The sequence below is a fragment of the Mastigoproctus giganteus genome, chromosome 9, assembly GCF_048544385.1.
Source record: "Mastigoproctus giganteus isolate SK-2022 chromosome 9, ASM4854438v1, whole genome shotgun sequence".
In the NCBI taxonomy this organism is placed as follows: Eukaryota; Metazoa; Arthropoda; class Arachnida; order Uropygi; family Thelyphonidae; genus Mastigoproctus; species Mastigoproctus giganteus.
The window spans coordinates 68,328,634-68,355,322 of NC_143583.1; the positions used below are offsets into that span (position 1 = coordinate 68,328,634).

At 38.1% G+C, this 26,689-nt stretch overlaps 1 protein-coding gene across 1 annotated transcript in view; it reads left to right on the forward strand.

Moving 5' to 3' along the window:
* Nucleotides 1-26,689, forward strand: part of LOC150080419 (receptor-type tyrosine-protein phosphatase H-like) — a 75,485-nt gene that overhangs the window by 20,819 nt on the left and 27,977 nt on the right. The window contains exons 4-15 of the mRNA XM_090381939.1: nt 3,555-3,827; nt 3,911-4,189; nt 5,108-5,383; nt 6,000-6,287; nt 7,179-7,499; nt 8,173-8,303; nt 9,324-9,516; nt 11,377-11,523; nt 11,615-11,734; nt 22,094-22,235; nt 23,621-23,685; nt 23,892-24,012. Of these exons, the coding sequence (XP_090238065.1) occupies nt 3,555-3,827; nt 3,911-4,189; nt 5,108-5,383; nt 6,000-6,287; nt 7,179-7,499; nt 8,173-8,303; nt 9,324-9,516; nt 11,377-11,523; nt 11,615-11,734; nt 22,094-22,235; nt 23,621-23,685; nt 23,892-24,012 (2,356 nt within the window). The remainder of the gene's footprint in view (nt 1-3,554; nt 3,828-3,910; nt 4,190-5,107; nt 5,384-5,999; nt 6,288-7,178; nt 7,500-8,172; nt 8,304-9,323; nt 9,517-11,376; nt 11,524-11,614; nt 11,735-22,093; nt 22,236-23,620; nt 23,686-23,891; nt 24,013-26,689) is intronic.

Genomic DNA, 26,689 nt, shown 5'->3' on the forward strand with positions numbered 1-26,689 from the left:
CCCACAACAGCGACAATGCTAGGGGTTACACAACGACAGATGGAAGTTTGTTCCAGCAGTCAATCACGCTGGCTAACGGCAAATTTCTGTACATCTATTCTACAAATGTCTTTCCTCAATTTGAATTTGTCCCCTCAGGCGAGTAATCTGGGCAAGAGAAAGAATCCCATCAGCACTGAGCTTGCTCAAACATTCAAGGCCTTATACACCTCAATCAGATCACCTCGCAAGTGCCTAGTCACCAGGAATGTAATTTGCAAATCTTAAGCCTTTCTTCGTAAGAGCAACCCTTTGTTCCACTCGCTAATCTTGTTGCTCTTCTCTGTACTCGTTCCGGCAGCCCTAGATCCTTCCTAAAATGAGGCCTCCAGACCTGTTTACAGTACTCAAGGTGTGGCCTGACCATTGCCTTATACAAGGGTATAATCACCTCCTTATCTCTGCTAGAAAAATTCCTGTATATCATTGACATGTCACCATGAACTACTCATGCAGACTATCTGCACTGCTCAGAAAACTTCTTTTCTGACTGCACAATTGTCTCCAGGTCCTTTTCATTCTCTACCACCTTCAGCGTAGTACCACACAGTTGATATGTTATTCTGGGGTTACTGCTACCCATATGCAGTATTTTACATTTGTCAATGTTAAACTTCAGTTGCCACCTCTCAGCGTCTGCGCGTGTAACACAGTGTATCGTCCCCGTCCTCCCTACACCGGGTGGAAAAGGCCCAGGTTCGAATCCCGTTGATGACGCGAGGAAATTTAATGGGCTTTTTTTTAATTTAATGGACCATAGAACATACACAATTTATAGCCACAAATACAGGCTAATAACTGGTGAATTTGCTCAGCTAACACCATTAACTTGACTACTTGGAAAGAACAAACAGCAGATATTTTATTTGAACTGTATCTGTTGTATAAATTTTATTTTGTTAGACTGCTTCCTAATAAAAATTTTCTTGTGTGTGAAAAAAAAAAATGTAATCAATTACGGGCAGGCCTAAAATAATAATAATATTTTTTTTGCCACCTCTCAGCCCATCTGCTCAACGTTTCTAGATCCTGTTGCAGTAACGTACTGTCATTAGTGCCATTAAGAACCTTTCCAACCTTCGTATCGTCTGCAAACTTGGACATTAAGCCTGATATACCTTCATCAATATTATTAATAAATACAGAAAACAACAATTGACCCAACACTGAACCCTGGGGGAATCTACTAACAGCATTAGTCCACGAATTACAGTGTCCATTGATTACCACTCTCTGTCTTCTCCCACTCAACCATCCCTTTATCCATAGCAGCAATTTGCCTCCAATGCCACATTGCTCCAATTTGTGCAGCAGTCTTCCATGTGCAACAGTATCAAAAGCCTTTCTAAGATCCAAATATATGATATCAAAATTATTCTTAGCTTCCAGTTCCTTTGTGACTACATCATAGCATCAAATCAAATTAGTCAGACAAGACTTCTCCTTAACAAACCTATGCTGTGTCTGAGCTATAACTGAAGTCTTGTCTAGATGATCCTGCAATGCTTCTTTAATCAGTGCCTCCATTTGGAACAGAAGTTAAACTAACAGGTCTGTAATTATCCGTGTCTCCATTTGATCCTCTTTTGTGGATTGGGGTCACATTTGCACCTCTCCAGTCCATGGGTTCCTCTCCTGAGTCCAGGGAAGCTCTCATAATTATGGCTGAGGGTTTGCTTACTTCCTAAGCCGCCTCCTTTAATATAACTGGATAGATTCCATCTACCCCAGGTGCCTTTCTTATGTTTATCTTCAACAATTTCTCCTCCACTTTACTCTCAGTTATTTCAAGATTATCTAGCTTACTGCCAGAGTTTAATACACCTCTGGCATTCCCCTCCGTGAATAACTCCATGGGTGAATGTAGATGCAAAATATTCATTTAGTTTGTTAGCTACCTGAGATCGTCAACAGTTGAACCTTCGATATCAAGTGGACCAATCTGATTCATCCCCTTCCTTTTAGAGTTTGCATAAGTAAAGAACTCTTTGCTGTTTTTCTTTGCATCCTTTGCCAAAGATTTCTCGTAATCTGTATTTGCCTGCCTAACCTCCTCTGTGACTTGGTTACAGACCGGCGTATACCTATCATAGGCTTCTGTGTCACCTGTTAATTTATTTATATGTATCCCATGCATTTTTCTTCTCTGCCACATGTCTCAATAGTTCATTTGACATCCATTTAGGCCTAAACCTTGAACAATATTTTTAAGTTGGTATGAAAAGCCTAGTAGATTCCAAGATTAATTCTTTGAATGTTTTCCATTTAGAATTTGCTGTTGGTAACATCATCAGTTGGTCTCACTGTATAGACTTTAAAAACTGTCTCAGACCTCCGTTGTCGCCTTTACAAAAGCAAAAACCCTTCCCTTTACAACACTGATTTGGAACGAATCCACTGTATGTACTGCAGGCGATTTCTAATAATAGAAGTTCAAATAATGTTCTATTTATTTGATTTATTTTGATGTGACGCATTCACAAAATCATTCTTTGTATCGACAAACAAATGATTCCTCAAATATTATAATTACCTTAGGTCGAGATGCCCCTCTTTATCAACACGTTGGAGTAACTTGTCCCGATTCTACACCTCAGTAGGTATCAGGTGTAGAACAGAGGTGTAGAACTCCAAATGAGACCTAATGGATTTAGATAAGGAAAGTGATGACTATATAGATGGTCAAGGAACAACAAATCCGCTGTGGAAGGAAATTTTTACTTTTGCCCAATCCTCAATGGCCCTCCATGATACAGAGATAATCACATCGCTAACCGCACATCTCTAGTCGCACAATAAGTGTCGATAGGAGTGTACCCAGTACACTCCTATTGATCCAGCATGCTTGTCAGCAGTTAATCGCCTCAATAAAAATAAAAAGATATAAGGGAGAAAGACGGTATCAGCCACAATGGTTCCTCATTGCGTGCAGATTCATATGGCCTGTTTAATGAAACCAGACTAGACTCCAATGGGCGCACGTGTATTTGTGTTTTTTCTCGTTTAATTTGAAAAACTAAAACTGGATATCCTAATAGTTTATGAAGTCATTCAGAAAGTAGCTTAATAAGGATCCAAGTGCTCGCATAGTTTTTTCTGATAGACAATGACCTACAAGTTTTCTAGTCTTCGAAAACATTTACAGACACGCACAAAATCACTTCACTTCTACTTTCAGCTCGTTAACATCCTTCGATTTCAATCTTGGTGTGAGACGACCCCTTGTGTACAAAAAAAATCTGATCACACCGCTTATATCTTTATTTGTGCAATGAATCAGTATCGTCACCAACACTGACCATCTGTCTGTCCATACATGCGCGCCTGTCTCTTGGATCAGAGAATTTTGCAGATAAAATATTGAAATCATGGCAGTTTATGGGATGGTGTATATTGTTTTACGTGGTGACCTTATTTAATTTCTGGATGACCTACTCAAAGAATTTTTAATTATGCAAATGATCACCAGTTGGAGTTTATTTCTTAACCTGTATTCTTTTTTTATGCATATATAGTTCCTTTCCAACCAACGAACCTGACCATATCGGTGACTAATACGACTGCCAACCTTACATGGTCTCCTCCCGAAGTGTTCGTGGGTCCAATAGATGAATATGTGGTGCACTGGACCTTTGGAGGACAGGCAATATTCGAAAAGGTCGAAACCTTGATATTCTTCATAGGAAGCTTGCTCCCAAACACCAAGTATTCATTCCAGGTTGCTGCAGTGACATCTGCTGGAACAGGACGGCTTACAGATCCTGTGGAGGCGACAACAGAAGTAGGAGGTTAGCTGGTATTGATATTTTACGATTATTTCCACCTTGAGGGTTACTCACTGATCACTAACGCTTGTCTGTTTTTTTTGCAGTTCCCGACCCACCTAGAAACCTCACTGTGCTTGATATTACCAACACCACTCTGAGCCTGGCGTGGCTACCATCAGAAATTGATACCGGTCTCATCATCAAGTACGTGGTACTCCTGGCTTCTCCAGACTACGAAAATCGGGAGGTAGAAAGCAATGATACTTCCATGACAGTTGATGGTCTGTTGCCCTATAAAGATTATGAGATCAAAGTGGCCGCTGAAACTACAGCTGGGAGAGGACGGTGCTCCAAACCAGTGACCGTAAAGACCGAGATTGGAGGTGAGTTTCATACATCGAATTATGAGTAGGATTAAGTATAAGAGTACAGTATAATCTCTATTTCTTCAGTTTCGCTAAAGTTGTCCTAATTTTAACTGTTCATTCATTGGTGATTATGTTTATCTAGATCAGCGTGATTCACATTGCCAATAGCAATTAATCTGTAATCACACTGTCAAATATTGCACTGTAAATGAATAACAACAGCATCTCCGTTATTTGAACCAAGGCAGAACTGAAGTGGAAGGTTATCGTTCGCTACTCCTAATGAAAAGCAATTTCAAATTATTTTTTTATCATCTTTCCTCATCACCACACTCCCGTAATTGGTAAGGACTGGTACAGTGGTGGTAAATAACTTCTCTCACTATTGTGTGGAGAGCATTTTCTGTGAACTCTAGACCTTTTCTATTAGCTCCAAAAGAAATCTCTTTGATCGTGAAGGTCGCTTCTGATTGAGCAATGTTCTCTGCCATCGTGATGACTTCAACGGGAGAACATTGAAATTCTATGAAAATAGAAACGCATAATTGAACATCTCTTGAAAGATTAATAAAGAGGGTTCGCTTTTATTCTATCTGCGTCGTCTGAGTAGACAAATCTGAGAATTCACTTAAAAGCGAATTCAACTTAACAGTAACTTTAGACTATTGATTGAGAAAAGTGAATGCTAAAAATTATTTGACAACAAAAAGTAAAATTTATTAATAACATTATTATAATAAAGTTTATTAAACCTTTAACGATTTTAAAAATAAATCATTAAAGGGCATTACTTGTGATAGATACAAGTATAATTGTCTCTCCTATGAATTATTAAAAGTATAGCACTTTAAACCAGTACATAATCTCAATCTCAATCTCTCTGTCTCTCTCTCTCTCACAGTTACTCTATATGGATTTTTTCTTCTTCTTTAGTGCCCAACCCACCACAACAGCTGCAAGCTGTGAATGTTACCAACACATCTGCGATTCTTATGTGGAATTTGCCCGCTGAAGACAGAGGACCGATTATTCTGTACATCGTCGATTGGAGCCATAACTCTCAGCGCAATAGTCGCGAAACCAGCGAGACTGAGACAACAGTTACTAAATTGCTGCCCTACAGAAATTACACATTCCGTGTGGCTGCAGTAACCATAGCCGGAAGAGGAAATTGGTCTGTTCCTGTGGTAGAAGCTACTTCTATTGGAGGTAAACGAATATTCACAAATAAAACAATTAAAATCAGACGTTTATAAATAGCAGTTATCAATTCTTGAAGTTTGATTAAATTACTCCATCAAAGAGTTTGATTTTACCTGTGGAATGATGTTGAAAAAACAATACTAACAGCTAAATAAATAAATAAATATTAATAATAACAATAATCGCAACTATCGACTCATGTGCTTCCATCTGGCGGGTTTATTTTCTACTAAATTACTTTATGTATTTATTCAATTTTATTAATTGAATGTTTTTCGAAATATGTTCAATCTTACAAGGGATGTATACTGAGGGAAATCAAGTTACTATATAAGAAAAATTTGTCTATGTAGCAGGCGATTTACTATTATTATGTTATTTCTGAATTATTTCACAACTGATCAGATTAAAAAAAAATAATAATAATAATCTAAAAAGAACTGAATATATATTATGCTGTTTATGAATTATTTCACAACTGATCAGATTTTATAAAATAATTAATCTAAAAAGTACTGAATATCTCTTATAAAAAGCTTAGCATGTGTGTGTTTTATTTTTTTAAACTGAAAATAAAAAAATGGCGCGTCACAAACTAATAAATGTTCTATTTCTTTTAAAGTACCGCATTCTCCTGAAGATTTGGAAATTGTTGAGATCACCAATACTTCTGTTACTTTAAATTGGAAGCCACCACAAGAATCCACCGGACCTATACTTAGTTATATAGTAGGATACCATAGCAGAACACCACCAGCAATACCTCAGAGGACATTATTTTCTGAAGATTGTAACATCACTGTTGTCGATTTGCTCCCGTTTACTGGTTATAGTCTCTATGTGGCTGCCGAGACAGAAGCTGGACGTGGTACCTGGTCTACAGCCAAAATAATTGAAACTAAAATTGGAGGCAAGTATTTCAATAAAATCTATTAATATATCTCGATGATATATTTGATTTTCTTTTTAAATTATTCTAGTACAGCGCACTTTATTGAACGCTCTGAGCTCCTTCAAAATTTCAGAAAGATTGACAAATAGAAGATCTATAAAAATACCTAAACAAAATATTTTAATTAATTCTAAAAAGTCAAAACTCTAATTCTGAAAATTCGTCACATTTTTAAAATTAATCACCGTTAATTATTCAGAAATAACCAACTGTTTATAACGTATAAAAATATAAAAGGCACTTTTCAAACAACGCTTAATCACTTAAACTAATGCTCTAAATCTGAAAAGTAGGCCGCCGTAGCCTAGTGGTCAGGCGCGCGGGTGCCTAAGTACACGTGCCTTGAGTGACCGGGGTTCAAGCCCGTGACTGCTGAATACGGTGCTGTTTCTTGTATTCTGTCTATCTTGTTAACTCCTCTGACTGTTTGGTCGTCCCGGAGTATAAACAGAAAATTTATTATTTATAAAATAAAAAAAGAAACGATTTGTGTATTTGCCATATTTTGGATATAATAAACTAGATGGCAGCACTATACAGTTATCCCTGAAAATTAGCATAATGGATACATCCACAACTATATTGACTATTCGACTCCTTATAAAATCCGTTCTCAGCTAATAAATTGTTCGCTTTTCTGTTTTATTTTTCTACAAGATGTGAATCTTGTATCATTAGTTTAACAAACTGCGTGTTTACATATCCAGAAGAACTTATTGCACCATTAATTAAAGTTTAGTTCCTCGATCTTTCAGTTGAGTGCATTGTTCTTCGGATATAAAATGTTATATGATTTTTAATCCATTTGTTGTCAATCTTGCATAGTTAACATTATTGTCTTTTATTTAGTGCCAAATCCTGTCAGCAACCTGAGAATTGCAGCGTATAAAGATAGGAATATGACATTAAGATGGGACTCACCAGTCCACTGTCCTGGTCCAATGAGTTACACAATAATGGTTTACGAACACAGCAAGCCCTGCACAACGAATACATTTAACAATGTTAAAAATGAAACTGTGGAGGAAAAGAAGCGTTGCACTGACATGACTGTCACTGTTCTTGGATTAAGACCTCACACTAAATATTACTTCATGGTCATCGCTATGACAGAAGCAGGAATTTCTCCACCACAAAAGTCTAACGACTCGCTTAGGACAATGTCAGCAGGTATACACTTTATAGTGTTTCTTTATTAATATCGTAAATACATTTTTTAAATATAATACTGCATTTACATGTTGTTGTGTCGGTGTTGTTTCCTTCATCATTTCTGTACCTCACGAGGTTCCTTTGGTATGCTTTTCCCATATCCAGGCCACTCATATGAGAAGCTACAGGTGAAAACCTTTCATGCGCATGGGAATCACTTGCTGGTGCTCTTGCTGGGAATCACTTGCTAATAAATCACCATCAAGTGATTTATTATTTGTGGTTTTTTTATTAACAAATTTGCACAATTTGTTAAAAAAGCAAATGGAATGTATACACTGGTCTGCACAGAATTTTACAACAAGAATATTCAAATAACTATCGATTCATTTTCTAGATCATAGATCTGTACGCAATAAGAACAAACATTATTTCTGAAAATTGGGTCGCTTTTTATATTTCTTAATAAAAATGTTTTCAGGATAGAAGGAGCAAACAAAATACGTATAATCATCGAAAGCGTCCAGCTACCTTTAATTTTTAATACGTGAATTTATTTGGATACTTGAGTCTTTTAAAAGTCCTCTCCCAAACCTAGAAGATAAAAATGTTTGTCCATATCTATATTTCTTATTGACTCTGTATCACAGAATGCAAATGTCTTTCCTTTTAATTTTTATTCTCTGTTCAGCCCCTTCGGAGCCTGTTGACATTTCTGCGGATTGCAACTTCTCTCCCACTTCGGCTGTACTTTACTGGGCACCACCTGTTGATCGAAATGGAAAAATTGAGACATACATTATCGAGTATTTCGGTCACAAGGTAAGATTTAATTTTAATTTCTAATTGCAAATATCAGTAACGACAGTTTTAATTCTTCAGATTCATTTCTTCATTCTGTATCTTCGAATGATTTATTATTTTCTTCAGGTAAATTTCCACCCCCCCCCTCTCTCTCCACACGAGCAATTACACTTCTGTTTGTTTAACACCTCTCAAAGTACACGGTGAGCATAAAATAACTTCCAGGAAGAATATTCAAATATTATAAACAAATATTTATTTATTACCTCAAAGGAATGCTGAGAAATCTGTTTGAGGAAAACTATCCATAGTCTCATTTCACGTTCGATATAACCACTTCAAATATTCGCACTATTTTTGAAGGTTGAAAACCTCTCTACTGATTGCATGCTTCACTTCTAATTAATTCGAAAGCTGGATTTTGTAAAGACGGTCTTTGAAGTCATGGGGATTGAAATTGGCTCTTTGTTGAGACCATTTATCATCAAAACTCTGGCCTACGGGATTATCATTAATGCATTCTTCGGAGGACTGGTTATACTTCAATAAAACTGAGGTGGTGCTTAATCTTGCTGAAATATGGCTCTGTCAATGATGCCTGTCTCTGTCTTTGACTGTAAATTCCAAACTTTCTTAAATCTTGATGTTTAAGAAATTTTTGAACAGTTTGGAATGTTTTCTCATCAAGGTTATTGGCAATGGAACGTTGAGAAATATTTTCTCTTTGGAACACTTTGGAACATTGAGTGATATTTTCTCTTTGGAACATTGAGGGATATTTTCTCTTTGGAACGCTTTGAAACGTTGAGAGATATTTTCTTTATTTTTCTCTTTTCTACCAGCATTAAGGCATTCTAGGGCAGAAGAACCATTTTTATACCGTAATATCCACCAACCAGACTTTTTGATATAAACGCTTCTGCGTAAAATTCGAATTTTACGAGATTTCGTGGGAAGTCATTTTATGCTCACCCTGTAGTTAGCTCTTTGAATCAATCTGAATTCGATAAATATTTTGAAGTTTTCGTCTCTTTCTAGAACAGGCCTGGCTATGAAAATACGACAAACAAGATTATCTTAAATGATAACGACAGCTGTGATCCGATGTCTTACCTATTCTACAATTTGCGACCAGAATATGAATACAGCTTCTTCATCCGTGCAAAAGTAAACAGAGCCCTTGAGCAAGGTGTGGCAGGAGTATATAATGGATGTATCTTACCAGCTGGAGGTGAGTTCTAGAGTTTATGCATTAACTCCCCTTGGTTCGTTTCAATAAAATGTTTTTCTTGTTTTTGAGTTTAAACTGAAAGACTACAGACCAATGAGGCTGACTTCAATGATGGGTAGGGAAACGATAAAGAGTGCAAAACAGGAACATTTAAATAGAAAAAAAAGAAATTGTAAAGGAAATTCAGAATGATTTCGTGAAGGGAAAATAACGTTTAATTAATCTAGTTAGCTATTTTGACAGAATAACTCATGAGATGGAAGTAAGGAACAATTTCGACATGGTTTATCTGGATTTTAGCAAGGCATTTGACTCAGTCCCTAATAAGAGGTTACTGAATAAGCCGAAACGTGTGGAATCACGAATACGATTCTAAGATGGATCACAGAGTGGCTATGGGGGCAGGAGGCAGAGGGTTGTGATTAATGGTTACTCCTTAGATTGGTCTAGCTTTAGAAGTGGGTACCCCAATGATCCAGTGATCGGTTCTGGGGACACTGTTGTTTCTGAATTTCATAAATGACATTGACGAAAGGACAGTGGGTTTGATACCAAAATTTGCAGATTATTTCAAGGTCGGGAAAGTATCTAATGACCAGCGCCAAGAAAACCTTCTTCGGGACGACTCAGATAGGCTACAGGAATGATCAGAAAATTGGCAATTATGTTTTAGTGCAGCAAATGGAAGTTCTTACACTTGGGAATAGCAAAAACCGAAATAACGTGCACTTGGTAGTATTGAACTAAAAATAGTAATGGAAGAAAGGGATTTAGGAATTACGATACGGTCGGACATAAAGTTTTTCGAGCAGTGTAATGAACTCATGATCTCCTATCGACGATTTATCAGACATTTGCTTGTAGAGATATGGTGGTCATATTCCGAATGGTGGTCACTGTACAATATAAGACAATTGTAAGACTGCACTTACAATCAAGTATGAAGATCGCACCTAAAAAAAAAAAAAAGACATCGAAGTTCTTCAAAGGGCCAAAAGACGGGAAACCCGCTTCATGAGATCTGCAAAAGGTCAGATATACGTTAAGACTTCAAATACTCGTATTTAGGCTACAGAACTTGGCAACCGGGCACTTTAGAGAAGAACCTGAGTTTGATCTAAGAGACCCTGAGAGCGGACAGAAAAATGAATGAAGGTGGAATTTTCACTGTTATAAATGATTCCAGAATTAATGGCCTTAAATTTAAATTAAGGGGACGAAGATTCAAATTCGATTGTAAGAAGTTTTATCTAGCGTGTTGTTGATAACCATGATAAGTTGCTTCCAGGGGAGGGTTGAGGCTGATAGCGTGGAGAAATTCAGATGTCAGCTGATAATGAAGAAATGGAAAGAAGTTGTCCTACTTTATTAGCTCAAAGAACTAATCATCAGACTGATCCTTCGAGAAGAACAACTACCTGATTAAAATAACAAGAAAAACAAAAAACAAAAGAAGAAATAGGGGATAAAATCTTTCGAGTTGTTTCAGCTTATTAATTATAATTTAAACTAAAAAACTATTATTAAATGTTATACAATTGCATATTAACGCACTAAAATAAAATAACGAGAAGAATTAATTAATTAGCTGTCGAGAAGTTGATAGTTTACTATGATAAAAAATTAACAGTTAACTGCAAAGTGAAGAATTTACATTTTTTTATCTAAAAGACCCGTAAAGTTCAAAGTTATATTTGTTAATGTCGTTTTTGTGCTTAATATAAAAATTGTGATCTCACCGGGATACTTTATTGTATTTCTCCCATAATGCATGGCCACGTGTATATGATATAAGTTTCACAATTTTAATTAAACGTCACAACCTCTCAAACGATAACTTTAACCATTTCTTTCAAACAGTTCCACCTCCACCAGTTTCCAATTTGACCGAAAAGGGAGTGAAGGAGAACACGGCATCGTTCTTGATAAGGAAGGATTTGTTTACCTCCATCATGGGCGATATTGGACATTATGCTGTGTTGGTGATCAAATCAGGAGTTGAAACCAGTAAGTCAGTCCATTTCCTTGAGTGATCCAAATGCCTGGATATGAATTTGTGTCACGCTCCATTAATGTGTGTTTTTCTTGTGCGTTACAGAGATACGTCGGAATGGCACCTTAAAAGACGTTGGTTATTCACCGAAATGGATAGAAGTGCAGAACAACTCCTCTCTGACCTTCTACCAGACAACACCTGACAGATGGAATCCATTTACGGGTATGAAATCTGGCATTTAGAAACAACGTGCACCTTTTATTTTTATATATTTTATTTTTTCTTGACTAGGAAATAGGGTCCATGCTATTTATCTTTAGTTTTTCGATATGATCTTTAAGATATTTTAAAATATAATTTACAAACTCTAGTTAATTAAAATAAACTGCAATCAGTGAATAGAAATAAACATGTTTTTCAATAAAAAAGTTAATTAATTTACGAATTAATTAAACGACAAATAATGTACCAGTGAGGGAATAAAGACCACATTTTTTTTGAAAACTGCATGGTTTTAGACCTCTATTCTGAAGAGCTCGTTCCATTCATCCTACAAGCGCACTGAGATCTAGTGAATAGCAGGAGGCTGCCGCAGCCCACCGAATTGACTGTTATGTTCCTGGAACCAGTTCTGTACAATTCTAGTTTTATGACATGATGCCTTTTCCTGTTGGAAGAACCCCATCGCTGATAGTTACACTAGAGCTACGAAGGCTGATCGAAAACAATTTCCATGTAACCTGTGGCATCCAAATGTTGCACCACTGGTGACAAGGGACCCAATGTGCACTTTGAAAATACTCCCCACACCAATCACCGCTACCAGCAGCCTACATGGTTGACACCTGTCAAGGTGGATCCATGGGCGCTTGTTGTTTTCGCCATATTTTGGTTCTCCCGTCAGCGAAACCGTGAAACAGCAGGAATCGAATCTCATCAGACTAATAAAAAGTTTTTACAATCATTCACTGTCCAGTGTTTGTATTCTTGAGCCCACATGACTGGAACCCTGTTCGGTTGTCAGCTGAATTTCCAAATTCTCGAAAACGTAAAACTAGTTGTGCGTTCTGAAATGCCTCTTTTGTTACCACTGTTTACTGGATTGCTATCTGAATGACTGCAGCCTTTCAGTTACCTTGTTGAGTTCGTCTTGTTGGACTACATTGGCCTCTTATATCAACGAGCTATTTCTGAACACAGGATCGCCGTTGGATGGTTGTTGTTTTGTTATTGGACCAATCTCAATACATTCATGATACTGTCGCCAACTAACATTGACGCCAACTAGCATTTCACGTTCATAATCGCTTAAATATTTAGTCTTAACCTCTACCAGCACCAAATTGCACATATGCTTTATACAGGGTGTCTCAAAAATATTGGTACAAACGTTTAGGGGAGGTAGGTAACATCTAAGGGAATGTGAATTGCATAGGAACCCATAACCGGAAACGTCACCGTAAGTCGGTAGACGGCGCTGTTCATCAGTTCGCGAGAGGGAAAATTTATGGTTTACTCATTCAAGCAGTAGTCGCCGCACGAAGAGCATGCATCGATATACGAACTGTGAGCTGTCAGACATGCACCTAGTGTATGGATTAGCAGAGGGCAATGGATGAGCCACTCAACGAATTTATGGAGAACGCTTCCCAGACAGAAATGTACCGGACCACCGTTTGTTTGCGTGTGTGCATCAAAATGTGTGCGATTATGGGTCATTTAGAGGTAACAGGAATAGTACGGGCAGACCACGTTCGACGCGAACTCCCGCCATGGAACAAAGTGTGTTGAATGCCTTCCAGAATAATCCTACTACCAGCACACGTGCCGTTGCCACCACCTTAGGAGTGTCTCTTTGCAGTGTACACCAACAGCAAAATAAATACTTTGACTTACGCCCAAGTAGCAAGGGTCACCAAAGCAGATTCATCACAAACTAAACAAACCAACAATAAGACTAAAGAAATACCAAAGGCAAAAGAAACAAACATAATCATTACAAAGGCTAAGCCTGAATCTACATACAAATCCAGTGAAGCAGTCAGAGATACTGTCCTGACAAAATTAAAACCTCATTTGAAAGAAATAAAGATGAATAACATGAGAAAAATAAAAGATAATGGAGTTTTAATTGAAGTAACAAATAAGTAGGATGTTAAAAAGATTGAAACCAACCCAGAGGTAGTAAAACTGGGACTGCAAACAGAAAAGCCAAGGGGTAGAAACCCCCAACATTATTATATTTGACATCCCTGAGACAACTCTGGAAAGAGATCTTATGTTGGATTTCTACAACAAAAACTTTATCAATATAATGGAACTGGATGAGTTTGCCAAAGAATTTCTTCTAAAAAGAGGGACAAAAAACAAAAAAAATGGGCAATTCAATGTCATTGTGGAAGTGTCACCCAAAATTTGGAAAAACCTACAAGGACAGCAAAGAGTCTACGCTGGCTGGACCAGCCATAAATTCAGGAAATTCTTTCCTGTACAGCAGTTCTTTAACTGTCATAAATATGGCCATACTGCCAGAGACTGCAGACAGAATTCTCCTGTCTGTGGCCACTGTGCAGTCACTGGCCACGATTACAAGAACTGCCAAAATAAAAATCAGCAGCCAAAATGTGCTACCTGTAAAGCAGCACGGCTGACTGACTATGCACATAGTATCAGGGATGATAAATGCCCCTGTTATAAAAAAATGGTAAAATTTATACAATCTAGGACCAACTATGGGCCAGATTGAAAACATAAATTGAAAACATAAAACATTTACTGGAATTTGGGGGCTGGTTACTCACACACTAGCAGGGCTTTTGTGGATTTATTGGATGATTGTTTTCTACATCAGCATGTTCGGGAGGCAACTAGAGGGAGTAATACTCTTGATTTGATTATCAGCAGTGATTCTTCATGCATTAAGAATCTGCAGATAAATGAACCACTAGGTGGCAGTGATCACAGTGTGCTGAAGTGGGATTTACTCAAAGAGGTAACTACCATTAGGGGTAAAGGGAAGGGTTATTGCTTCCGTAAAGGCGACTACGATGGACTGAGACAGTATTTAAATTCTATACAGTGGGACCAACTGATGATGTTACCAACAGCAAATTCAAAATGGGAAGCATTCAAAGAACTTATCTTGGAAGCTACTAGGCTTTACATACCAACTAAGAAATATTGTTCAAGGTTTAGGCCTAAATGGATGTCAGGTGAACTAATGAGGCATATGGCAGAGAAGAAAAATGCATGGGATACTTACAAATTAACACATGACACAGAAGCCTATGATAGATACAAGTTGATATGCAACCAAGTTACAAAGGAGGTTAGGCAGGCGAAGGCCGATTACGAGAAATCCTTGGCAAGGGAGGCAAAGAAAAACAGCAAAGAGTTCTTTACTTATGTAAACTCTAGAAGGAAGGGGATGAATCAGATTGGTCCACTTGATATTGATGGGTCAACTGTTGATGATCCTGCTCAGGTAGCTAACAAACTAAATGAATATTTTGCATCGACATTCACACATGAGGAGTTATTCAGCGAGGGGAATGCCAGAGGTGTATTCAACTCTAGCAGTAAGCTACAGAATCTTGAAATAACTGGGAGTAAAGTGGAGGAGAAACTGTTGAAGATAAACACAAGAAAGGCACCCGGGGTGGATGGGATCTATCCAGTTATATTAAAGGAGACAGCAAAGGAAGTAAGCAAACCCTTAGCCATAATTATGAGAGCTTCCTTGGACTCAGGGGAGGTACCCATAGACTGGAAATGTGCAAATGTGACCCCAATTCACAAAGGAGGATCAAAGGCTGACACAAGTAATTATAGACCTGTGAGCTTAACTTCTGTTCCAGGAAAATTAATGGAGGCACTGGTTAAAGAAGCACTGCAGGATCATTTAGACAAGACTTCAGTTATTATAGCTCAGACACAGCATGGTTTTGATAAGGGGAAGTCTTGCCTGACCAACTTGATTGGATACTATGATGCAGTCACAAAAGAACTGGATGCAGGGAATAACTTTGATATTATATACTTGGATCTTAGAAAGGCTTTTGATACTGTTGCACACGAAAGACTGCTACACAAATTGGAGCAGTGTGACATTGGAGGCAAATTGCTGCTATGGATAAAGGGGTGGTTGAGGGGGAGAAGACAGAGAGTGGTAATCAATGGACACTGCTCATCGTGTACTGATGTTATTAGTGGAGTCCCTCAGGGCTCAGTGTTGGGTCCATTATTGTTTTCTGTATTTATAAATGATATTGATGATGGTATATCGGGCTTAATGTCCAAGTTTGAAGACGATACAAAGGTTGGCAGGGTTGTCAAGGACACTACTGACACTATGCTGCTGCTGCAACAGGATCTGGAAAGGTTGAGCAGATGGGCTGAGAGGTGGCAAATGAACTTTAACATTGACAAATGTAAAGTACTACACATGGCAAACAGTAACCCCAGAGCAACGTATCAACTCTGTGGTACTACACTGACAGTGGTAGAGAATGAAAGGGACTTAGGGGTGGTTGTGCAGGCAGATATGAAGTTCTCTGAGCAGTGCAGACGGGCTGCAAGAGTAGCTCATGGAGTATTGTCAATGATATACAGGAATTTTTCCAGCAGGGATAAGGAGGTGATTATTCCATTGTATAAGGCAATGGTCAGGCCACACCTAGAGTACTGTATACAGGTCTGGAGGCCTCATTTCAAGAAGGATGTAGAGCTGCTGGAACGAGTACAGAGAAGGGCAACAAGATTAGTGAATGGAATAAAGGGGTGCTCTTACGAAGAAAGGCTTAAGTTTTGCAAATTACAGTGTCTGGAGACTAGGCACCAGCGAGGTGATCTGATAGAGGTGTATAAAGCCTTGAATTGTTTGAGCATGCTCAATGCTGATGGGATTCTTCTTCTAGCTCAGAAAAATCACCTGAGAGGGCATAAATTCAAATTGAAGAAAGACAGATGTAGGATAGATGTGCGGAAATTTGCCTTTAGCCAGCGGGTGGTTGTCAATGGTTGGTGGAACAGACTTCCATCCCTTGTGGTGGAGGTTGATAGCCTAAATAAGTTTAAGGCTCAGCTGGACAGGTATTTTGAACCAACAGAGGGGTGAAGTGGAAGTGGGTTTTTTTTTTTTTTTTTTTTTGGCTGATGCTGCATAAGCTTGCTTTCTTGCATCAAATGCCTCTACTAATGCTAATGCTAATGCTAATGCTAATAAATGTGACTAGGCTCTAAATCTTGTCCAATTGAATGCTCAAAAAGCAAGAGCCGTTGTAGATCAGATCAAAATCAAATTGGAAGAAAATAATATAGATATCTTGGTACTCCAAGAGCCCTACACACATATGGGTAGGGTTCAAGGATACCCAAGAGGCTATAAAATAATAGAATACACCTCAGGTGTCCTTCTACAGCAATAGTAGTTAAAAATACTGACCTTACAGTCACAAAGGTGGGTCACCTCTGCTCCCCAGTGGGAGTGCGTGCCCATATCACCAGTGCTGTAGGACAGTTTTACATTATTTCACTATATTCCAGACCAGAGGAAGATATAAACCCAACCATTGAATACCTACAAGTAGTCACAAACTTGCTACCTACTGCAAATATCAAAGTGTGTGCTGATGTCAACTGCCGGTCAGCCTAATGGAAGACAGAGCAGGCACACACAATGGCCAGATACTTTCAGACTATATAGCCACCTCACCCTTTCAAGTGCTAAACCAACCAAACAACCTCCCAACTTTTAGCAGTACCATGTTGGAGAGTGACATTGATGTTACTCTTGCCACCAATTCAATAGCTTATAAAATCACAGACTGGTGTGTCCAGCCAGCCTGGACCACATCAGATCACAGAGCCATTTCCTTCAAACTAAACAGGCAATTACAAACAACCCAACACTCTCTGTTGGATATCAAAAGGTAAATTCTTAAAAGGGCAAACTGGCAGATTTTTGCAAAACATACAGCAGCTGAGCTGCAAAAACAGGAAAATGAGTGGCCTAGATCAGGCAACTGTAGCCCGGGCGAGCAAACACTGACTATGACAAACATTTTAACAAAAACGGCAACCCTGTCTATCCCGAGGAAGCAGACAGTTCCCTGGTGGTGCCCCGAACTGACTATACTCAGAAGTAGGGTACACCAGGCAAGGAGACATTTTCAAAGAGCCAGAACATCTTGGCCACAAAATGAGGTGGGTGCACTGAGAGATTCTTATAGAATTCACAGGAATCAGTATACAGCCCTCATGAGAGACAAGAAAAGGGAATGCTGGAGGCACTTGGTGGGAACTACTGGAAACAATAACCCCTGGGGAGTTGTCTACAGAATAGTGACCAACAAGCTGCCAAGAGGAGATGTCTTAGAAACTACTGTCAAACCAGATGGAACCCCAGCCCTGTGTTGGGTGGATTCTGTAAATAACATCCTAGACAGTATCATTCAGACTGAAACTGGGAATCATTCCCCCACCCAGCTAGACGTTATAAAAGAAAACACTGAATATGACAAAGCCAATATTGAACCTCTACTATACAAGACTTAGAAATAGCACTATCTAAATACAAAAACAATAAATGCCCAGGTTTTGACCTCTTAGAGGTTGATATTATCATAAAATTAGCAGAAATAGCACCAGATAAATTAATAGCACTATATAATAACTGTATGACAGAAGGTATATTCTCAAAAATATGGAAACAAGCTGTGTTAAGATTAATTCTCAAAAACCCTGAAAAACTCCCTGCTGATCCCAAATCATATAGACCAATAGCCCTACTCCCTGTTCTAGGGAAAATACATGAAAGACTAATATATAGCAGATTAGTTCAATATTACACAGAAGCAGGTTTGCATTCCAACAATCAGTACGGTTTTAAGCAGGGAAATTCCACGGAGGATGCCATGCACCACCTACTGACAACAGTTAAAAACACAGAGGAGAAATATATGCTGGCAATCTCCATTGACTTTGCTGGGGCATTTGACTCACTCTGGTGGCCTAGTGTCCTTAGGAGACTTCGCCAGGCAAATGTCCCACAAAACCTCTATAAGCTAATAAACAGCAACCTTACAGACAGAAGTGTCTCAATACGCACAAGGTTCCAGGAATTGACACGCCCTGTGAATAAAGGCTGCCCGCAGGGTTCAATCCTTGGCCCTTTCTTTTGGAACATTGTTTTGGATGAATTTCTGGCCTTGGATCTGGGCTCCCCCTCCCCTTGTAAAGGGTAACTCACGAGTGGTTGTAGAGCAAAGAGCAAACGCCACCCTCTTGCAGCTGCAGGAGTGGGCACAAATGCACATGCTCAAAATATCGCCTGAAAAAACCAAACAGATACTTCTAAAAGGCAATTTGGATATAAGCAGATGTCCACAAATCAAAATTAACACAACCACTATAAAAATGGTAACAGAACTAAAATATCTTGGAGTGGTCTTTGATTCAAAATTAACTTTTTACCCCCATTTGATCTACTTGGCGAAGAAAGTGAGAAATTATGCAGGTATGATTGCCAGGATCAGTCGAGCAGACTGGGGACTCAAAAGAAAGACCCTGGCAATCATATACTGTGCAATGTTCCTACCTGTTATCACCTATGGAGCCGGTGCGTGGTTCATCCGCTCAGCCATAGTAAGAAATAGGAATAAATTAGAATCGATACAAATGCTTCTTACTATTACCAGAGCAAGTCGCACAGTAAGCACACCTGCACTACAGTTGCTGGCCGGAACTCTCCCACTTTACCTGGAAGTAGCCAAAAGAGGCTTATATTATAGATTTAAAAAGGGCATACCCACAGAATTTCTGGGGATTGCCCTTGACACAACCAACACCTTCAATGCTGAAAGAAAAAGAAGGCACGGCTCCCTAAAGGCGAAACTAACCTCCTTAGGCCTGACCGATGACCCAAACTGCACCTGTGGCGAGTGTGAAGACTGGGCACACATTCTATATGAATGTACAATATATGACATCCCTAGAACAGAGATGTCATATATTATACATCCCTAGAACAGAGATGTATAATATATGACATCCCTAGAACATCTCTGTTCATCTCTGTTCATCTATGACATCCCTAGAACAGCTCTGTTCTAGGGATGTCATATATTATACATCTCTGTTCTAGGGATGTATAATATATGACATCCCTAGAACAGAGTTAATAGCACAGATTGGTCCCCTTCCCAGGGGAGAAGAACATCTGTTCATCATAGAAGAGAAAAATTATAAAGCTTTTACATCTTTCACACAGAAAGTATTCGAAATGCGCGGAACAATCCAAAGAATGGCAATTCAGCCCCCCAGCAATTAGACAATAATCAATAGTAAAATTTCGCAAGTTTCCCAAGGTAAAAACTGTCAGCACTGCAGTATTCTGCATCCTGACAGAAACCTGACATAACAAAACTCCCCAGGACTACCCTGCCATGTGTAGGTTTCAAGTCTCTGGCTTCACAGTGTACTGTCCTAAATACAGCGAAACACACGCGTAGTTGGGAGAAATCACAGGTGCCGTTTGACACGAACATACCTTATACCTTGCAGTGTACAGCGTGTCTGGCACCACGATTCCTTACACCTCTTTCATCTCCAAAGGGTTCAGTTACTGCTCCCCCAAGATCATCCTGCACGTGTGGCTTTTGCGCAGTGGTTTCTCCAAGAAAATGTTCAAGACTTGAATTTTCCAGCCTATGTTTTTTTTCACCGATGAGGCTTATTTCACTCGGGAAGGCTTATTCAATCAGCACAATGCTCATGTGTGGTCTCACGACAACCCACACGGTGTGCGCCCCCATGCGGCACAACATCGCTTCGCAATAAATGTGTGGGCAGGTATGGTCGGTGACTGCTTAGTCGGCCCATACCTGTTACCATCCCGCATGAACTCCGCTAAATATCGGATCTTTCTGGAATAAGTTCTACCAGGGTTACTTGACGATGTTCCAGCAAATGTGAGACACAACATTTGGTTTCAACTTGACGGGACGCCTGCCCATTATGGAAGGTGTGTTCGTGACCATTTGAACAGGCGTTTTGGGCGTCGATGGATTGGCCGTGGTGGACCCGTTGCCTGGCCCCCACGCTCACCTGATTTATCGAGCCTTGATTTCTTTCTGTGGGGAGCCCTCAAATCTATCGTGTACGAATCGCCTGTGGAGACGGAAATGGATCTCGCGGCGAGACTCGTCTGCACTGCTGCTACTGTCAAAGAAACTCCAGGTGTGTTCGACCGTGTCCTCCAATCCATGCTGCGTCGGTGTCAACATGCATCACGTCCCATGGTGGAACCTTCGAGCATCTGTTGTAACATCATGAAATGCATCCATCTCGTACTCCATTGTTAATATTATGTCAAATAAATGTTTGTCACTAATTACTGTCTTGTGTCATTTCTGCTTCTTGTGCCTCTGCTGCTACTTTCCCGTGACGTTTTCGGTTATGGGTTCCTATGCGATTCACATTCCTTTAGATGTTACCTACCTCCCCTAAACGTTTCTACCAATATTTTTGAGACACCCTGTATACCATGGTTTATATAGCATGGTACAAACAAGTGCTGCTGTTACTGAAAGAAAGCTCCATTTCACGAAAAGGTAGATGGACCTAATGAAGTTTCCAGGGAAGGAGTGTAGATACTGTTTGCATTAAGAATCATTCCTGAGTCTTTATAAGATGCGAGTGACTTTTGGTACTGGTTTTTCGTAAATTAAAACAAAACCTGATGATTTTATCTTCTTCAGAAGATAAAGTAAGATAGGCTGACTTCTCAGTTGATACACTAAATTGGTGATGAAGATATTTTGTTTTTGTTTTAGTAACGAATCTTTGTTGGGTGTCATGGACATGAAGCTTTTTACGTTTCATAAGAGATAACATTTAGTTTAATTTTAAGGAACGGTGTCAGAAATGAGATAACCATTGGAGATTACTACTTCCTTTCACAGAAAATTCGCTATTTGTGGATATTTCTTTGCTTATGTAGACTTGTTAGGGATTTTAGTGCTTTTTCCCATGATTTTGCGTGTTACTCATGCCATGGCTGTTGGCCTGCATTTTAACTGACTTCGCCCATTACGAGGCTTAATGAGGTGGTTGGTTTTGTCAGTTCACTGAGATAAGGTTCACTGAAATAATCTGAGATAAGGGCGCAGAATACATTTTAATTATGTACACCAAGAGCGAGACAATATACATAATCGATGTTTTAATGGTGTTGGCTGGGATCCTGTGATGTTGACTACTTCTGGAGAATTACAAGAATTATTCGAATACATTTTCACTCACCAGCTTTTCTTACAGATGAATTTTATTTGTATTTCAGACACGTTATATTCGGAGTCCATCTATCGGGATAAATATTATTTGTAATTTTTCTATTTTCGTATTAGTTTTGTATGAAATATGTCTTTCCTTTTCTCTTCTATTATTTTTATACTTTTCAATTATGCACATCTCTTTGTACTTAAATAATTTAACTGTATTCTTTACGATATTTATATAAATGTATGATAATCTCGTGGAAGCCACTAGTAAATACGTCATCTCTGTTTTCTATTCCGATAGCGAATACATATGACGATCCATTGCATTGTACCAATGTAGACAATATCACCGATCTGGTATGTTATCTTGGCATCGAAACCAATTGTTCCCAACGTCCGTTGGATTATTGCAATGGCCCATTGCAACCTGGAACTTCTTATTGGTAAGTGAATTTATTTTTATTTTCAGTGTTTCGGTTCATTTAACTTGAAAAGAAAGCCAGAAACGTTTACTGCACAAAACCACCATTATGGGACTCTACTCACAACATTGATCCGTGAAGAACAGTGATCAATGCCTTCTCTTGGCCTTCTACCAGTTATTTCCTTAGTGGATATAAGGTTTTAAGCTCAGCTTTAGACCACATTTTGGCTTATACGAGACCACATTGTGACTTGTATATTATGTCTGTAAATTGCGCGTGGTCAATGGTCGATTTGCCTATTTGCTGTACCAAAAAAAAAAAAAAAAAAAAAAAAAAACAAAACGAGTTGTTTCCATGAGAAAAAAATATGATTCTTAAACTTTTTGAAGGCAACAATAACTGACTTTCTGACTTTCCATCTTCAGCGATTCGTCAATGGATGATGGAGTTGTGTAGAAGTCCAGTAAGATAATTCGCATCCATTGTTTAGTAAAGTAACTCCCATCCAGAATTTGAAATCAATGATTTTCCCTCTCTTTTTATTTTTTCTTAACGAAAGGGTAATTGACGGTTAGAAGCTCTCACTCAGTCTTGCAGTGGTAAGAGGGTTATTTAAATTTAAAGAAGGATTGGACAAATGTTTGTAACTAATAGGGAAATGAAGAGAATGAAAATGATATGGGTTACACTTAGTGTGGTTTGTTTTTTCGTTGAATTTCACTTGATTATTTACGTAGAATCAGACGATCTCACTAGAGATTCAGATTTAGCTAAGAAGCAAACTTGCACAATAGTAATTGGTGGTCACATATTTCTGTTATGGAGAAAAACAACTCGTGAAACAAATAGTTGCATCGGTCTGTTAACATGTTATTATAAGAAAGATTTTCATCCATAAATAATAAATTGAATCTGTCTCGGCTGCGAAATGCAAAACCTCTAGTACTTTTCAAAACAGTTTCACCCTTCTGTTCTACCAGTTTGCTTTTAGCTAAATCTGAACCTCTGGTGAGATCGTCCGATTCTACATCAAGTGAGATTCAAATTGTTGGTTGAAATTCTGGGTAATTATTCATTTTCCATAGGCAGATCTTATATTTTTGCTCTCTTATATTTTTGCTCTCTCTATTATTATTTTTTCTGATTTCTAATATATTTTCTGTTTAACAAAAGTACGTTTTTCTCATCATAAAAATCAACGAACATTACTGAAGAACAAAATTCTCAATTCTTGATATTATGAATTCTTTTAACAATCGCCAGAAGGAGAGTGGAAAAGATTAAGATTTTGTTCTTATTAATCACTAAATTTTAAGTAAAATTAAGGTTCTGTTCTCAACAGGTCATTGTATCCATAATTTTGGAGTATTATAAGCTATGAAACTATCATTCTCTCTTTGCAGGATTAAAGTTCGCGGGTTTACAGAGGGCGGTTTCTCAGAAACTTCTCCACTGCACATTACTACCGGTAAGTGAATGGAATGGCAATGTTAATATTCAGCGGAAACGAATGGAGATTCCTTAATTTTCATTTTTAAAAGTATTCTCTCCATTCCTATATACAAATTACTTTTAATTAGGCTTAACTCTTAAAATATACTGGTATTAATTTGAATATTTTAGAAAACAAAATATAGAAATCATTAATCTGAACAGATTAATTTACTTTAACAGATAAAATTAAAGAGTTGCGTTCCAACGGTGGTGTAATAGCAGCGTGGGTCATGACCTTATTGGTGCTCATTTTTGGAATCGTGGGCGGTATTTTCTACTTCATCAAGAAGAAAAAAGTGAAGTAAGTAAATTTTAATTCACAATCTGCCTAACTGTTGGTTAACAAGAGTGGTCATGGCCGCTTTAGCGAGCCAACTATGAACACCAGTTTGAACAGAATTCACTGATCCCACTAATCCATTAACTCCATCACAGAACAGTTCAATATTAATTGTATTCTAATTTTAAGTTCGCATGTGATGTGTCCATAAATTTATAGTTTTATCTCCCAATATCTTCAATCTTCGGGAGTGTTACAATTCACCATACGTGAGATCGATTGTAATCGCTGCACTTTTGTGAAAATATTTAATTAAAATATAACTGAAAGATAAATGTTACAGTTCTTTTAATTTTAAGAATGAAGATATTGGTTTATTTTCTGCTATAAATGTTTCAATGCTGAATTTTGCGTCATCCTTTTATAGGTCTTTTGTCTTCCATTCAGCGTTTGTTCAGTTTCTAGGATCACATTTTTCAATTTTCTCTTCTTCCTCTCTGATAACAACCTTTACAGTTGGTTCCATATTGAACGTGTGAAAAATGTCTTCTCATATACAACGGTTGAAGAACTGAAGTCTGGCATTTTTAAATTATTTCTTTGAATTTATATTAACTAATAATTCTGTTTCTTTTCCAATTCTTTAGCAATGAGGGTTTTGGTTTCTAATGATACTAGCGTCTTTTTTTACTTTGAACCTTGATACTCAAAGCTAAACTTGTATGTGCAAAATCGAATATGACTGATAAAACTGTCAAAGTGATTGTTCTGTGTCTGACCGAAAAGTTTTTGTAAGAACACTGGTTGAAGCAATGGAAGAAATCGGAAACTGATGCTCGCTACTCCAGTAAACAGGTTTGAACTTAGTTAAAATTTAAGTTGTTGTTGTTGTTGTTGTTGTAAGGTTTCAGGAGCATCAGCGACTGAGACAATATTGCTCAGTGTTTATTGTCTGTAAATTGCGTGTTCTGAGGTCAACGTTCTGTTTGCTGAACGAAAAACCTGAGTTTCCGGGAGAAATAACCATGCTGTCCTCGCCTGAGACCGATTAACTCAGCCACGTTGTGAAAAAGGCCCGTAAAAATTTCTCCCATCATCGACTGGACTAAAATTTAAGAGAGAAGAAACAGGCGTGATAAACGACCGAGGAGAGAGAAAACTTCTAAAGGCAGTAATTCCAATTCGGAAAGGGTGAGGAGTCTTTTAAGTATTAAATTCTTCAACTGCTATTAAAACTGGTGCTCGTTCTAATCTAATCGTATTATGCTGATTTTAATATTTTTTGAAAAGCCCTGCTACTGTATATCTACGCACGTTTTTCAATTCTGAATTTTATCTTTATATTTGTAACTTGAACTTTATTTGATTGAGATTTCTTTCCTATTGTGTGTATCCATTCATAGGGAGCTTTAATTTTATTACAGGCGTTTAAGTTGTAGAATATATCGTTCCACGACTACTATCAGATTAATTATAGGGAAATGTATTTGTAGGTATTGCTATCTCGTATTGGTAGAAGATCGACATGATTCAAGTCCATGACAATCTCAAGCACCAGATCATATTAGCATCATCTAAGTTTTAGCAGTAATTCTTTCCAGAACAGAACCCAGTCAACACATGCATTCCAGAACAACCACAGATAACTGAAACACTGGACGTTATTGGCTAACGAAGCTTCAAATAGCGAATGGTTCAAGGATGTCTTCCTCACTTTGTTTTAATATTCCCTTCCAGGTAAATATTCATAAGCTGGACGGTAGATCACATCCAGTTTTCTCAAAAATGACGCATATGCCGAATACACCGGTGCATTGTGGATCTTCAAACACTTCTTAAAATTCGAACCAAAGTAATGTATCGGCTTTTCAACCAAAAGGAGATTTCCGAAAGTCAACTGTTTAGACTTTTTCAATATTTTAATTTTACCAAAGTTGACGAACCAATGCGAAGAGTACTCGCTCTACCCAAAAGGGATCTTGTCATTTTTAATTTTAGACCTTCAATTTTTTCATATTATTTTAATATCTCTTCAAATTCATCAAACTATAGGGACTAAGCGGCAATTCTTGAAACATATACTGCCTGGCCACTTTATTATGAACATAAGCTAATAGGTACTGAACCGCCGTTGGCACGAATTACTGCTCCGACGCATGGGTCAACAAGATGTGAAAAAGAAATAATAAGGTAGGGTGGATAAACTATTGCTGACATGAGAAATATTGGACCATTTATCTAATAAAATTGCCCTCAATTCCTTGAGCTACGTTTGCAGGGAATTGTCCTGAAGAACAAGCCTTTCCAGGAGAGGGAGTGCAGTAGCACACGCTCTTTGAATAGACCGGGGTTCAAGCCCCTGACTGCTAAATATGGTTAATCTACCAACTCGCACTTGACCAGTGTGGCAGATTATGGTCCATTTTCCTCAACATGAATCGTTGAGGCGGCATCCATCCTACTGTGGGTTGATAATGGCTGCAGTTCACCTTTTTTTTTCTCTCTTTTTTTTTTACAGTCGCCCTTTGTACGGTGGGCAAGACAGAGGGATATATTTATAATGCAGAAAATAAATTTATAAAAATATTTACAGTTTAGAAATAAAGGAAAAAGAATATTTATATAAAAAATATTTCTGCTGGGTGTCTTCATAGAGGAGCATTCGCAACACTAAACCTTCATTAACCTCGCACCTGAA